This window comes from Corvus kubaryi, unplaced genomic scaffold (genome assembly GCF_017639235.1).
Source record: "Corvus kubaryi isolate FWS band 111438036 unplaced genomic scaffold, C.kubaryi_AGA036_p1.0 37357, whole genome shotgun sequence".
NCBI classification, from domain to species: Eukaryota; Metazoa; Chordata; class Aves; order Passeriformes; family Corvidae; genus Corvus; species Corvus kubaryi.
Window position 1 is genome coordinate 4,920,080 of NW_024581117.1, and position 16,694 is coordinate 4,936,773.

At 39.4% G+C, this 16,694-nt stretch overlaps 1 protein-coding gene across 4 annotated transcripts in view; it reads left to right on the top strand.

The window, feature by feature from the left end:
• UBQLN1 (ubiquilin 1) overlaps positions 1-16,694 on the top strand; it is a 29,602-nt gene that overhangs the window by 423 nt on the left and 12,485 nt on the right. For all 4 annotated transcript variants that reach the window (XM_042033720.1, XM_042033719.1, XM_042033718.1 and 1 more), the window contains exon 2: positions 14,261-14,412. In XM_042033720.1, coding sequence (XP_041889654.1) covers positions 14,261-14,412 — 152 coding nt within the window. The remainder of the gene's footprint in view (positions 1-14,260; positions 14,413-16,694) is intronic.

The following is a 16,694-nucleotide window of genomic DNA, read 5'->3' on the forward strand; positions in this document are numbered from 1 at the left end:
CGCCAGCCCGCGGCTCCCGCCTCCGGCGGCGCGGGGCGAGGGCCCTTCCCGGTGACAAAGCAGCTTCTGCTGGCCCGGGTCGCGCCGGGCGCTGTTGGGCGAGCACCAGCACCGATCCCGGCCCAGGAGAGGACTGATGCCATCTGAGGCTAGCAGGGGTAGTGGAGAAGCGTGCCGCCTCGTACCCTCCTCACCGACTTCTCTCTCTGTTGCTCTGCAGAGGGCCGGCTCGGAAGGTGGATGTAGCTCGTTCATGAAGTCATTGAATCATAGAATGGTTTGGGAAGGAGACACTGAAAATCATCCAGTTCCCGTTCCCCTGTCGTAGGCAGGGACACCTTCAGCTAGACCAGGTTGCTCAGAGCCCCATCCAGCCTGGCTTTGAACACTTCCAGGGATGGGCCATCCACAGCTTTTCTGTGCAGTCTGTTCCAGTGCCTCACCACCCCCACAGTAAAGAATTTTTTCGTAATTGCTTCTCTAAACCTAATCTCAGTTTGAAGCCATTGCCCCTTGTCCTGTCAGTACACGTTCTTGTAAACAGCCTTGCCTCATCTTTCCTGCAAGTTCCCTTCAAGTACTGGAAGGCCACAGTTAGGCCATCCCAAAGCCTTCTCTTTTCTCATTTTCTAACTGTAAGTTGTCCTGTCGAGCTGACTGGTTTTGGTAGCAGCTGTCTCACTGGCTGGTTAACATGACTGTAGAAGACATATTCAGTTGCTTGGATCTCTGTATTTCCAGTGGTTATTTTGATCTAACACTGTCTTTATAAACAGCAAGTAGGCCTCCAACTTGGGGAAGTCATAGCCTTGTACTGTGTGTGTACAATCTACAGTTGGCTGTACTTAAATGTGCTAGTTATGGATCTAGTACTTAGCATGGCGCTACTGTCAGATAACCAAGTTATTAGGGATTTTGGGCATTCCTGTGAAAGGCTGTGCCCCAGATGTGACTGTCTCAAACTAGTGACACCTGCTGATTCATCGACACTGTTTCCTGCCAGTTTCTTCTGGTTTTGTAGAAGGTTTGCTGTGCAAGTATTGACTAGAACTTCATTTATTTCAGTTAGAAAGCAACAAATCATAGAAAAAGTGCTATCAAAATATAAAAACCCAGAATCTCCTGCTTGTAAAGGATGTAGACATTGCTAGATTCAGAACCTTCTTCATTTTCCATAGGATTTCCCAGTTTTCTCCCTGAAATGGTTCTAAATGTGGCAACTTCATGCTATTCCACAAATTTTTTTTGTGTCACTGGTATTGCAGACTTCATCAAAAAAAGGTTACATGTCTGAAAGCACCACTAATGTCTAGATACAGAACTTTACATCATTCCTTATGTGTGAGCTGAATGACACTGTTTGGTTAAGGATACGAAAGATGAAGTAAAGGCTCTGAGATTTCAAATGTAGTGCTAGCACTTCAGCTAGATTGTCAGATTTTTCTTTCACCTAGTTGCTGTGAATAGAGAAAATGCTAATATTTCTTTCAATTTTTTTGTCCTTACATGTAGTCTACATTCAGTTTGGGTTGGGGTTTTTTTTAGGGTTTTTTGGGGGGGGGGGGGAGGCGGGCTAGAAGTGTCCCAGACCTGAGTTCCATTGAGGTTTTCTCCAGCTGCCAATGCATTGAGTCTGCTCTCTTGTCTTCTCCAGTCTTTTGGCAGCTGCAGTATTGTGTGCAGTACTTGCTCTGCAAGCTTGATCTAGGCATTTCTCCCGAAAGTAAAATGACTGTGTTTGCTTTTTAATGTTGTCCACTGCTTTCCCAGCAATCTCAGTCTGAAAGGGGTGTTTTTCACTTCTCTGTTCTCCATAGATTTGTGAGCAGCATCAATGCAGTTTTTGTAAAAGTCTTTGAAGTTTTGGGGCTTTTATTTTGTTTGGATATTTCAAAAGAGGGATTCATAAACAGAATCTAGCCTGAGGATTGTGTTTGTCCTGAAAAGCAGTCAGCCATTAGTTTGGGTCCTTCGTAAATTTTAAGCAGTTTTACTTTAGCTGTGAATTTTGTAATGTATTTGACTTCAACAGGTTTGTTCCAGGTTTGAATACTGGTGGAGCTGCCAGGTGTTCAAATAAATAGTTGTCATAAACTGAAACAGTTGTACAACCTAGCAGGAGCATGAATTTTTACTGAAAGCAGTCATGCAAGTTTAGGGAATTACCAGAGCACACTACTTCAAATGTCTTTGTTGTCCACAGATATCTTAAAGTCCGAGTGTTGTCTCTCTTGGAACTGTTGTTAAAAGATTAGATCTGCAGTTGTATCTTAATTCCTGTGAAGTAAGATTGCCCTGGTGGGTTGACCATTTGGTTGAAGTTCCAGGCAGTGCAACAGCACTAAAAAATGCGCTGTCCCTGTAGTATGACTAATATTGGCTGTTTCTCTTAAACTGCAAAAATGAGCTGTTGATGATAATAAGCATCAACAGTAGATATAATGTTTCTAGAGCCAGCCTTGAAAATAGGTTAATCTCAAATACCAGACAAGTTGCACATCTGTTCACATGTATCTGGAATCAGCAAGTGGTTTGTACAGTTGAGATAGGTGGGCCAGTAACTTGTAGGCTAAAAAAAAACCCCCCCAAAACCCAGCAAAAGAAACGCCCTCAGTGTATTTCTGTAGCTAACATTAGAACTTAGTGAATTATTTGTTTACAATCATTTCAGAATACTGCCAGAACATGAACCTAGATTTTCTAGGAAAATACTTTGTGTCACCAGGGCCAAATTTAGGGCTACACAAATTATGTTTTATGTTGCTCCATTAATATAAATCAGGTCTGCAACTTTTCTGTCAAGATATTTCCTGTATTGGAAGACTTCAGCAGAATAGATTTGTTACTGTGATCCTGTGTTGTGCAGCTAGAACAGTGAGTATGCAGATTGGTATGGAAAATAAACTAAGTACAAAGCCACTCTGGGAGGTCAGTTGATTGCAACTGCTGTCCATCTGTCTCTTATTCTCTGAAAACTGTATGATTGTGCTGAACACAGTTTGGCTCGGTATTAGGAGAAGTACCAAATATTTGCATTCTTGACTGGATATGATACTGGTCTTGCTCAGTGCAGAGACTTAATGAATCTGTGGTGGGTAAAGATGAATACCTATAAACTTGTTGACTTTAGCTGACCCTGACAGTGCTGATACTCCAGCTCAGTAAAACTGTTTGTCTCTTGTCTTATGTTTTTTCCTTTCAATTATTTTCTGAGTTCGTGGCAATACAATGTTTGCAATTTCTTGCTTAGCAGAGTTGACTTAATGTGTTTTGGTAAAGCCTGTATACAAAGAAAAAGTGCGCTCATTTTAGGAACGACTCATGCCTTCATGTCTTAGTGAATGACTTGAATTGTTTGATTGTTAAGGTGTTGGAACTGGTTACATGGAAAAACAGTTTTTTACCTTCATCATTTAGAATGAGGGAGTTTTAGAAGAGTTAAAGCTTGCTGGTGCTTCATGGGGCTGTTTTAGTGCCCTGTGCTGACATTTGAAGTATTCGTGAGTTTATTGTAACTGGTTCGGAGTTAGTGTCTGCGGGTGCGTAGCATACTGAAGGATACTGAGTTGTCCATTCTGTGAACATTACAACTCTGAAACAGAGTAACATGCCTAGCTGTGTGTTACTAACCTCTGGGCCAATAAAAGAGTGGATACAGTAAATCTATGCTAATAATTTCAGAAACTTGAAGTTCTTGCAGAGAATGGTTGCCAGTCCTTTGATTATATAAAAATTTCAGAGGAATGCCCATCTGGAAAAGTTAGTGAAATTGAGTTTAGTTCCACAGAAAACAGATTAGATCCTTTTGCAGGTTTAGGGGTTTTCCCCGCATTTTTATTTAGCTTCAACCTTTAAATAGAATTTCTCTTCAGTATGGAATACAGTTTTCAGTAACAGCATATTTAACAGCTACTAGTATGCTTTTAAAGTAGGTGAACACAGATGTGCTTTCTGTACTAGACTAAACTACAGATAAAACCTCTGAGTTACTTAATTATAAGTGTAATTGTACCTACTGTGTTGAGACTCTGATTTTTTGTTAAGTGGGGATCTTTAAAGCTGTATTTTTTGATTATAATTGCAGTACAGTTTGTGATTGAAACTTTAAAATCATAAATCCAGGGTTTCATATTTGTGCCTGGTTCTCACAATCCCAAATTGGTAGTCTTCTGCTTTGTGAAGATCACACAGGTGTAAATGTTAAATTGTTAAAACATTGGGTAATTTTGTAGTGGAGCATCTTTCCTGGCTTGCATATGCTGTCAATATTTTATGTAAAGTTTTACTTTACAAGAAATTTTACTTTATAAGAACAATTATTTTACCATGATCCAATTCTGTCTCACTGTTTTTCTGTAATCCAGGGACTACTGAATGGTACAAACAAGATAGGTTGAAACTGTGTAATGGAATCCAGTCTGTTCTTCACTTCCATGATTGCAATTTAGGTTTCTGTTAGGTTCTTCAGTTGTCTCAATGCACTTGAATACACAAAGTATTTAGTGTTAGGTTTTCCATCATCTCAGTGCATTGTAACATGTCTGTGTGATTCTTTATGGAGTCTGCCTTGTGATAGACTCTGATTATACATATTTCTTAAGGTGGGTTTTTTTTCGTCCTCATTTCGTGAATTCAAAATTGTTTTACAGCAATGGTAGGTGGTTATTTGATAGAAGAACCTTCTGAAGTAAAAGTGTATTGACTTTCCTGACTATTGGCTTAGATGTAGCTCAAAGGTATCAGTTATCTGACCATAGTACTCCACAAGTGTTCGCTGATAAATGACTGGTAGACAGAGTAATATAAGAAAACCTGTTTGAGTAGTAGTGTAAAGTGTCTTCTGTGTAGATACTTTTCTTCATAAAAGTAAGACATTAATATATATTTTTAAATTCTTTTCTTTAAACTTTATCCATGTTGGATAGGGCCTGCATTTGTCCTGGGAGTTTGCCGAGCTAAAATCCCTCACCCTCAGTCAGGGGTATCACACAGTTTTTAAAAAATTGTCCTGTGTTCAGTTCAAAATTGGTGACAGCACAGAAAACCTTAATGAATAATTAGCTGTGGTAGAGGTGTCATGTAAGGATTTTTAAAACCAATCAATGTTTCAATCTAGTGACTATAAACCTTAGCTTTGTAAAAATGGTAATTTTCTGGGAGTAAAGTTAGGGTAAAATCTTAATAATTTGGAATATATGGTGATGTGGTGTTCTGGTTTTGACTGGGACAGAGCTAATTTTTTTAGTAGTTGATATGGTGCTGTGTTTTGTATTCAGTGCAAGAATAATCTTGGTAACACACCAATTTTGGTTGTTGCTAAACAGTGGTGTTGTTTTTTAGGAATGTTACTCCCTAACTAAGTAACCCCACCGAGACTCTCCAAACTACACTGCCACTTTCTCTCTCTGCCATGTTTTCCCTTCCCTCTCCCTTCTGAGCCAGGGCTTTATTTGTTTGTTAAATAATATTGAATGTTATATAAATTAGTTGAGAGTTGTATAATACAGTTGAGAGTTTTCAAGATGAAAATAATAATAAAAGAGAGGAGTTGAAGCATTTTCTATTTTTGTGCAGCACAAAAACCTCAATGGGTTGAGTTGAATCTTAGTTTCCTCTAACTTATAAAGCTTTTTCTCTTTCCACTCTTCATAAGTGGTCAGTCAACCCAAGGCATGCTGGAGAGGAGGAGAGTTGGAAGCACAAAAGGTCAAGATCACAGGTTGAGATAAGAACAATTTACTGCAAACAGCAATGAGATAAGAAAACAAATATTAACAGCAACAATTCTAATGATAGAGGGTGCAAGAAAATGAATGATTCACACAGAAAGAATCCCCTTGATAACAGACAATACCAGATATTTTCCTCCACCATGTTTTCTTAACCACAAGGAATCCCTTCTCCTTGGAAGAGATTCCTTTTCCCCAGTTGCTGGCAATGACCAGAGGTGGTATAGTATAACCTCTGGGTCCTGGCCATGTCCCCTCCTGGGTACTGCAAAAATTAACACTGTCCTGGCCTGAACCAGGACAGTGTTTTTTCTAAATGAAGGAGTTTTCAGTTTGCATTACTTTGCCAGCAATCATGTACATAACAAACAGGGAGAGAGTAGATTGCCAAGTGCTTTTATGGAGAAGTATTGCTTCTTCAGACAAAAGCTTGGAGAAGTGGAGGGGCTTGCTGAAGGATCCCTGGAAGGAATAGAAATGGCTAGAACTTGAGTCCCGAGCCCTTTACACTACTATGCACTGCTGCCGTTTACCCTTTATGGGCTGCTAGCCTTGTAAACTCATCAAGAATCTGACTTTGTGTTTTCAAGTGTGCTTTTTTTTGTGAGTTTGGTTTCGGTGCAGACATCTGAGGAAATAATTTTATTGTGAAACTAGCATGGGTCATTGGCAAAGCCACCAGAAGATAGTAAGTCCATTGAGACATGAAAGACAGAATACTCTTACATAGACTTATTTTTGTGTTGTTTCTAGCTATGCTTTATCTGCTGTGGGCCAAAAGGGCTTGTATTCCTGCTTGAAAGGATGAATTCTTGTCTTCCTTCCTGTATAATGTCCTAGAGTTGTGCAATGAAACCTTGTTTTTACTGATTCACTGTAAGTCAGTCATAAGATGATCAGGTCATGATTCACCACAAAAGGAAACCACAGCTATCAGCGGTTATATATGGCTGTGTGTTTGGTTCCTTACTTCTTGGGTCAAGACGACCTGTAACCATTAATTCTGTTGTATAAAAGAAAGCTGGAGCTCATCAAAGTTTGCTTCTGAGACTGCTCAATGTGGATGTAAGACAGACTGAAGTGCGGTCAATATGGTTAACTGTGTATGCTGTTAGGAAAGACAGTTGAAAGTTTAAATATTATGAGTGTGTTTTGAAACAGCGGTGCCAAACAAGGTAATGCTGTTTCAAAATCTTTCTTTGTAGTAGAACTGTTTGAGGGACTGCTGGGAATGAGAACTGTAGTTCAGCCCTCTATGTACAAACGTTTGCTTCCATGTCATCCTCTATTGTGTTTGAAACAAGGTTTCATGTGGGGAGAGTCAGCAAACTCGCTTTTTTTTACAGTCACCTAGATAAAACTGTAGCCTAATATTTTCAAAGTAGTTGAAGTTTTTAGGGGCCGGTGTTCTGTTACTTTCAATGGGACTTGGATGTTAATTGCCCAAGAACTCTTCCAGGTTGTTAATGTAATTTAATTTTTAAATATGACTTACTAAGCTGAGCTTGAGAGATTTTTGGGAAAGTATTTTTTAATTTATTTGTTTTCTTCTTTTTATTACTTTTTCACAACATCTTGTCTTTTGAGTGGATAGTAAGATTATTACAGTTGCTGGTTTTGATGTCATAAAATGAGTCAGCAGAAGCTTTTGAATCATTATATGGTGGTAACATGTCAAAGGAGAGTTTGAATGTTAATACTTTTACTTTGCCTGGAATAACTCTTAAGCAGGTTCTTCCAAGGCCAGCTTGTCAGATGTTAATAGGTTAATGTTTAAATTATGGATCTGCTCTGCAAAGTGACAGTGCAAAATAGTATCTGGTTTAGTCAGCTGTTCTACTTCATGTGTATTCAGATACTTGCTTTGTTTGGTGACAGAGTGTTTACTTTGGCTAGCTTGAGTACCAGTATGCATATGTTCAGCACTGACATCAACACTGTACAGTGTCCACCCATACCTTGCAAAAAACTTCAGAGGCAATCAAGTTGAGCAGGTGTAGTAAAAGTCCTAGCGTGCTTCACAGAGAGTTGTTCAGGTTTTTTTTCTATGTGTCTTAACACAGAACAAAAAAAGGCAAGTTTTGTTAATGGTGATTATCTTTAAGGTGCTATGAAGATAAGGGTATTTGGCATGGAACTGAGGGTATAAACAAGAAGTGCTGATGTGCTGCTGAAAAGCCAATGAGTGGTCTCAATATGAAAAGTTATACTGCTCCTGTATTTCAAAGCAAAAAAAAAAGTTTATGTAGACAAGTTAACTTGAGGTAAAATGGCAGTTTGGGCAAAGTGCTTCAACGAGATGAGCTTTAGATTTGTTCTAATTCATGTCAAATCTAGAAGCTGCCATGCTTTGAGGAGAATGTAACCTTGAATTAACTCACTCTGGTTAAGAACGCTTTTTACTTTTCTCCCTAGGAAAACCAGGCCTCTGTCTAGACATTAGTCCTGTGTTTTAGTCTGATTCCCAATGTGTTTCTGTCCACGTATTTTTCTAATAATCATGTAAAAAATTTACATGATTTTACATTATTTTTACTGTATTCAGTTACTAGAGGAGTACCATGAACTAGTTTCCACTAGGTGACTTGACACTAGGTGTCAAGTAAGTTGAAACATTATTTTTACAACTTTTGAGTCTTTTCCTATGCACAGATATGACTGAACACCTTTGTAATACGACAAGGCGTAGTATTATTACAGTGAAGTAAAACTTGTATTTTAGAACAATACAGCAAATGAGCGGATGTTGTTGCTTGGATTGTTACGTGTTAATTAAAAGGATGAGTCACTGAAGTAGGAGAATTGGACAGAAATGCTCATCATTTCCAGCCAGCAACACTGAACTCCTTCTGCGTTTGATTTTCCTTGTGGACGAAGTATTTTAACTGTAATTTACTGATGCCATTATTTAGTTATGTTGTGCAAACTGAAGACCTAAACAGCACCAAAATCAAATTTTTTAGAACTGCCTAAATATGCATTAATTTCCATCATCATAATCTGTCGTGGTTTAACCTCAGCCAGCAATTAAGTGTCATGCAGCTGCTTCCTCGCGTCTCTCCTGCCTAGTGAAATGGGGAAGCGAATCAGAAGAAAAAAGTAAAAAAGTTGATATAAGAACAGTTTAATATTTAAAACAACAACAATAATAATAACAACAACAATAATGGTAATGAATGAGAGGGATAGAGGAGTAAAACTCAAGAGAAACAAATGATGCACAGTACAGTGGCTCAGCACCCACTGACTGATGCCCAGCCTGTTCCCTTCACTGGCAAGTGCTCCAGCCACACTACCCAGGTGAAAGCAGGGATTGGGAGAATGAAGAACCATCCTCTGTAGAAGATCAGGTTTAAGACCCTTTAAGGAACCTGAAGGTGCACAGTTCCATGGGATCTGATGAGATATGCCCATGGCCCCTGAGGGAACTGGGCAAGGAAGTAGCTAGGCCACTAGCCATCATATTTGGGAAGTAGTGGCAGTACCCCATGGAAGTTCCCAAAGACCGGAAGAGGCGAAACAGAACATCCATGTATTTTTGGGAAGGGAAATTGAGAAGAGCCAGGGAACTACAGACTGGTCAATCTTACCTCAGTGCCTGGCAGGATCATGGAACAGAACCTCCTGGAAATTGTGCTAAGGAACGTGGAAGGTAAGGACATGATTTGTGACAGCCAACACAGCTTCTCTAAGGACAAATTTGGTGATTGCCTGTGATGGGGTTGCAGTTGTGGTGGATGAGGGAAAAGTGAGTGACATCATCTACATGCACATATGTAGAGTGTTTGACACTGTGCCCTGTGGCTTGTCTCTAAACTGGAGAGATGGTTTTGACAAATGGACTACTATGTAAGGAATTTAAAGGGTTGCAGTGAACGGCTCATTGTCCAAGTGGAGACCAGTGTCGAGTGGTGTCCTCCGGGATCGGTGCAGGGACAAGCATTGTTTAACATCTTTGTCAGTGACACAGACAGTGGGATTGAGTGCACCTCAACAATGCCAGTCTGTGTGGTGTGAATGAGGCACTGGAGGGAAGGGATGCCATCCTTGACAAGCTTGAGAGATGGGCTCATGTGCCCATCAACAAGGCCAAGTGCAAGATCCTACACTTGGGTTGGGGCAATCCCAAGTACAAATACAGATGGAGTGGATCAAGAGCAGCCCTGAGGAGAAGGACTTGGGGGTGCTGGTGGATGAAAGGCTGGACATGACCCAGCAATGTGCACTCGCAGCCCAGAAAGTTGATTGTATCCCAGGCTGCATCCAAAGCATCGTGGCCAGCAGGGTGAGGGAGGACATTCTGGTTCTCTCTTCTGTTCTGGTGAGACTCCACCCGGAGTGCTGCATCCAGCTCTGAGGTCCCCAGCACAGGAGGACATGGACCTGTTGGAGTGAGTCAGGAGGAGGCCACCAAGATGATCAGAGGGCTGGGGCTCATGTCTTATAAAGACAGGCTGAGAGACTTCTGTTCATCGTGGAGAAGAGAAGGCTCCAGGGAGACATCATAGCAACCTTTCAGTGGCCAAAAGAGGCCCACATGAAAGATTGTGAGAGACTTTTTACAAGGGCATGGAGTGATGATAAAAGGGTAATGACTTTACCCTCTTCCATATTAGGAAGAAATTCTTTATGTGAGGATGCTGGAACAGGTTGCCCAGAGAAGTTGTGGATGCCCCATCACTGGAAGCATTCAAAAAGCCAGACTGGCTTTGAGTAATCTGGTCTAGGGAGAGGTGTCCCTGACCTTGGCAGAGGAGTTGGAACTAGATGATCTTTACTTTCCTTTTCCACAGTGTTTTTAGGATTCTGTTTTCCGTATGTGTAGATGATTCTCTTCCTCTGCAAAAAATAAAAAGTGTATGAAGCTAATCTGTTATTTAAGGTGTTTTTGAGAGTTAACACTTAACACTTCGCAAACAGCCTCATTTGTAAATGGTCTTCCATGGTAATATAGGTTTTATGTGATGGTCTTCTCTGAATGAATTATCAGAGGGCTTGGTCCTGCTTACACTTTGTCATTTCAGGGGTCCCAATGTCATATTGAATGACAGTGAAGCTGAGGAATAGACATAACACTTTCATTGCATCTTGACTAGGCTTTTTACGTAAACATGTCTCAGCCAAAACTGGCTTATTATTCTCAATAGTTTTATTATTGTGACTGGAAATAGGTCTGGTGTGCATTTGGATCATTCACAGATGTTGTTGTAGAGGTTATTTTGTGGGTCCTGGTACACTGATGGTTGCATTCATGTCCTGCTGTAGTGTTGTTTTTGCGAGGCAGCCTACAGCTTCCTCCAGCTGGGGCAGCAGAGGGAGAGCAGCCAGTCTCCTCCCTCTGGTGAGCAGCAACTGGAGACAAGGAAGTGGAATGAAGCTGCATCAGGTTCAGATTGGACTTTAGGGAAGGATTTTTCACTGGGAGGATGGGTGGTCACTGGAATAGACTCCTTTGCGAAGCGGTCATGGCACCAAGCCTGTTAGAGTTCAAGGAGCCTGCGGACAATGCTCTCAGTTACATGGTTCAGTTTCAGGTAGTCCTGTGAAAAGCAGGGAGTTGAACTCGATGATCCTTATGGTTCCATTCCAACTTGAGATATTCTATGGTTCCATGAATATTGTTTATACTACAACGTCAGCCTTCTGATGAGAATTAACTTGTGGATCTCACTGTCACAGCATATTGTGGAAAATATGGTAATAAGTGAGTTTAGGTAAATGACAATCTTTCATTTGTCACAGTATGGTTGTCCTTTATTCTGATGCATTAGCTTTGTCCCGCATTCTAAGTATTTCTGCTGGTTTTGCATTACTTTGCATATAAGAGTAATTAAGCATAAGAATACAGGATAGGAAGCAACTGCCTGAGCAGTTGTTCAGCAGAACAAGGTGTGACATTTCATGCTCAAGATTTGTAGGTGCTTCTTTCCCCTTCAGGCTGCGACATTACAGAAAAGAGTGACAAAAGTCAGAGGGTCCACAAAAACTCAGAAAATTTTATTTTTAGATTACACACCTGGCAAGTTAAATTGGTATGTTAAATCCCTGTCCTACTATATAAGCACATGGCAGTGGGTTTTATATAAAGAGGTGAGAGAGAAGGGAGGAAAGAAAGGAAAAAAGGAAAAAAAGAGAATAAAAGAGATCACCAGTCCTGGCTCCAGCATCAATCCAGCTGATGAGGAGTTCAGGGTCCTGGGGGTGTGCATGTGACTGGGCTTTGTAAAGATACTTTTTTTAGATGGGCATTCCCTGACTTGGATATAACTTTCTGACTTTCTATGCAAATTAGTTATCTTGCACAGTCTGTTCTTTCAGACCTTTCTGGAAATGGGTTGGAGGGCTTTGGGGATCTTGGGCGGTTTTCATCCCTCCCTACAGTCCATGCCCACTTGTCGGTTGCATTCCTGTGCTTGCACTGTTCTGTGTTGTACTTATCTCCACAAGCTACAGCAAGGATGTTTGTCCCAGAAAAGTACTGCCCTACTTCTGTATGGTCACCTTCACCAGCCACATCTTGTTCTCTCCCACAGCATATTATTACCAAAAATCCTTGGTTATTACCAAAAATTCTTGTCTCTTATTACCAACACTCTTTGGTTGGCTACACGGCCATCCAGGTATCAGTGTTTGAGGTGTACACATTAACCTCTTCTGGGATTCTACAAAATGTCTAGAGTTTATAGCTATTAAATAAGTCAGTACTCTTACATGAGTGTTTTCTCACATTAATTTCTCACTTTTTCTTACAAATTGGAATATAGCTTGCAGGGTGGGGGGTTTATCTTCCACTAAGTGTAGATGAGCTGGTGTGAAATATTTTGGCCAGTATTGGTCCCCACACTTATGTAACAGAGTAATTGGCTTGGAAAATCCAAAGGGAGGTGGGAAGGCTTGGATTAGAAAAGAACCGTCAAGGAAAGATCAGCCTTACTGCAGTCCCTTGTTCAAAAGAGAACAATCTGTGTTGTCCATTGTGCGAAGGACAGTGAAGGCATCTGGTAGTGAAACACTGGAACAGGTTTCTTGGAAAAAAGTTGCTGAGGAACTCAGAGAACAGACTAGATAAACATGAGAGAAATAATTCAGGTAAGTAACACACTTGGGGAAGGAGTGGCCTGAGTGACTTTCTGGAATACTTTTAAGTCTAAATATTGCCAGTATAAAGGCTGACTTGTAAGTTATTTCTGCAACAACCAAAACTTAGCTCTGTGTGAGCAGACTTTTAACTAACCAAGGGCAACCTCCTGTACAAACACAGAGATTTAATCACTCTTGTCTCTTGGACTCTCTCTTTTTTTAAGCCGTGTTTATTTTTCTCTTCCTGTGCTATAAAACCTTTCAATCAGAAACTCACCTTCAAAGCATAATACATTGGAATTTTACTCTTTAGTCCTGCCTAATTATTTATGACTAGTTGCAAGATTAATATTTTATTCTCCTATATGGAATGAGAATTCTGTTAGATGTTTGAGATGCTTTTTAAAGTATTATGGTCAACTTAATTTTAAAGTTTTAAACACAATGAACTTCTGAAGGACTTTCTAACTACCTGGGATTTTAAAAATACTTAGCCTGCTGACAAGTCTTGTTGAATAAATTTATCTGGCATTCTTATAACCAAGTCATTTCTTACCTTTTTTTTTGGACATCTTTCTTTTTAAATTTTGTAAATATTCTGCTTTCAATGAGAGCATTTTTCCAGAGAGTAATAAATTGCAATTAGAAGTCATTGAAAGCATAACTTGGTTATTTTTGATTAGGAAAGCAAGACGATATAGAGTGGACTTCCATGTTCAAGTGTTTTAATGAGGGAATGATTTCCTAGTGAAATGAAAAATGTGTTTATTCACTGTGTCCTGGGCTGCAAATGCATTTCATGTAGCTATGTTGTGCATTGAATGACAGAGCAGAGCCTAAGGTATAACTTTTGCCTGTGTGGAAAGGAATGCTGGTTTTGACACATGGAAGGAAGGCAGCAAAAATATATCAAAGAAGAGAGGATACTGTCTTCTAGTTAGGTAGTTCCAGCAAAAGTCTAGACAGATTTATCCTCTTCGTGACATTGCGTCATCACTCCTTCAGCAGTGGATGGCTTCAGTGGTGTGCATATTTGTATGTGTGTACTTGCTAGTATATAATTATATGCATACTTCACCATGTGTATACATATGGGTGTGTTTAAGTACTATATATACTAGTATGTATTTATGTCATGGATGCATGCCTGATTGAAGTCACAATAGTCGTCAAGAGAAATCAGATTTTTGTTGTCACGACTTACATAACTAGTGATCTAGATGTGAAATTCTTCTGATTTCCTTTTCTGTATGACAAAGAAATATTTTCCGTCTTCCTATGGACAAAAAAAAGTTAAGAAAACAAAACTATTTCTAGTTTGTGAAATACAGAATATGCAGTACAAGTGAGGTAATATAGCAAATGTAAAAAATAGATTGTTCTTAAATGATTTCTAAAAATTACAGTTCAGTATTTAATTACATAAATGTATATTAATTTTTTTTGTTTAGTTCAAAGAAGAAATCTCTAAGCGCTTCAAGTCCCACACTGATCAGCTTGTGTTGATATTTGCTGGAAAAATTTTAAAAGATCAAGATACTTTGACTCAGCATGGAATTCATGATGGACTCACTGTTCACCTGGTCATCAAAACACAAAACAGGTAACCTTAATGACGAGTGGTCTTCTGTTTGCCTCTCGAGAAGTAAAAGTACTCTGCATTTTTAATAGCTTTCTGCTGGCAAGCTAGATTTGACTAAATCACCTTAATCAGTTCCTTAGTTACAGCTGGTGCAGGATAGCAGTGAAATTATAAAATTAGAGTGTTTTTTTCATTTATCCTGTATTTTAATATGGTTCATGTTTCTAAATACATGGGGGGTTTTTTTGTTTGTTTGGGTTTTTTTGTTTGTTGGTTTGGTTTTTTGTTATTTAACTTTTTTTTTTTTTTTTAGTTCCAGCTGTTTTGGCTTCATAGTTGTTAGATAACCATCTCTTACTCTCCATTAATATATGTTACGCAGATTTTCTTTTCACACATGAAAACTTGCAGTGAATCTTTTCTTTCTCTTCTTTTTCTGCAGTGAGTTTTCTTTCCTTGTTTTACCAATGCAGTAGTAAAGACTCTCTGTTTTGGTCAAAAAAGGAAAGAAAATTTTTGAGAACTGCTTTGGTGTAATGAATTTATCTGCCTAAACAGACTTTGGATTTTAATGTGTGGGTTGTTTTTGTTGTTTTTTCCTTTGGTGAAGAAGCATTAGAATGATGTATCAGTTAGCTATGTCATGTGCACTTCCTGTGAAGTGCCCAAAAATCCTTCCAACAAGTAGAGTAATAGATCCCTCGAATGCAGTTTGTTATTAGTCAATAACATGCTCATTATTTTAGCTTGAAAGTGGTTTTGGCTCCTGTTCTACTTAGGTCTTTCTTGTTTGTGGTGAAGATCTCCTCTGATGTGAAAATGTCAGATGTTGAAGAGCATGGAGTGTAGGTGAGAACAGAAATAGGCCTTCCCTTTCAAGGCCTTACCAAGACACAAAGGCTAGCTAGTAACATTAGCATTAAATATAAATTCTTGTTGAAATTAGTAGCGTTAGCATTAAATGTAGCTACCTTTTGAAATTGATATCTTCTGTTCCATATTAATGCCCTGAAAGGATTGTGTTCTCTGTCCTGGAGTCAAAATACATGTTTGTACTGTCAGAGGTCTCTCTTTCCTGCCCTGTGCCTCCTCCACCTGAAATTTAGGCTGATACAAGCCATGCCAGTCTTGAATACAGTATTAGGTAATACTGCAATTCTGTGCATCTGAGTGAGTATTCTGCTGTTGCTATTTTTTTATTGCTTTTTTTGCATGCAGTCTTGAGTGTGGCAGAGAGGCTTCGTGAGTAGTGTTAGCAGGATGCTTTTGACTTGCAGAGTCTTCAGAGAGTTTATGATTTGGACGTACTATAGCTGTACATACTGAAATACCATTGCCAGCCTCTTGGACCTTCTAGCACTTTGCCTCTGGACAGAGGAACCCCCAGGAGCACAAATGCCACATTTGTGGCTTTTGGGGAATTTTTGGTGTTCCTGCATCTGTCTTACCAGAATTGCACTCCATGTCTTCACTCTGGCCTGCCTTTTTTGAATCATTTTAGAAGAGTATGTTTCTATTATCTGCAGAATGTTTTAATCATATCTGAGAAAACAAAGTATGAATGAAAAACTACAGATCCTTTGCATATACCTGTGCTGTCCTCAAAGTATATATTAAAGTTTTCACCCACTAGCTTTGCTTGAATAGACTAAAAACATGCTAAAACCTGCTAGAGAGAATTGCCAGCATAATGAGAATCACCTCTGAGAAAGGATAGTATTGTCCTGAAATATCTCAGTAGTATTCTTGCTAAAATATCTATATTTTATGCTTGTCCCAAAAGACAAGATTTAGACCCTGCCAGTGTCTGGAAAGTGCTGATTTTTGGCCATGAGTATCAAGATTGACTCATTCAAAACTACTTTACGCTATGCCATTTACTTTTATGTTGACTGTTGCTGTTACTGTTGCTGCTATGTATCTGAATAAATAAAAGTTATTTTTCAAAACTGGATCTGAAGATGATCCTTTCCCTTCTAAGCTATGTTAGATGTGTAACTTCAAAATAGGAGTCTTCATATACCCTAGCCAATCGTTGTTAGAAAAAGATCACTTTTTTTACTGTGCTATATTTTCTGAATGATACAGACTTTCAGTGAAATCTTGTAACCGATGTCAGAGTAGCAGTGAGTGATTAGCCATGGGCAGTGAAGATACATTGAATTTCTGAATAGAGTTCTAGGTCAACACGTATCGTTTGTTCACAAGTGCTGGGCAGAAACGCAATGGCAAAATGGGTATAAAAGATGATGTGCACTTGACAGGAATATCACTGAAAGACTGGAGGCTAACAGGGTTGACAC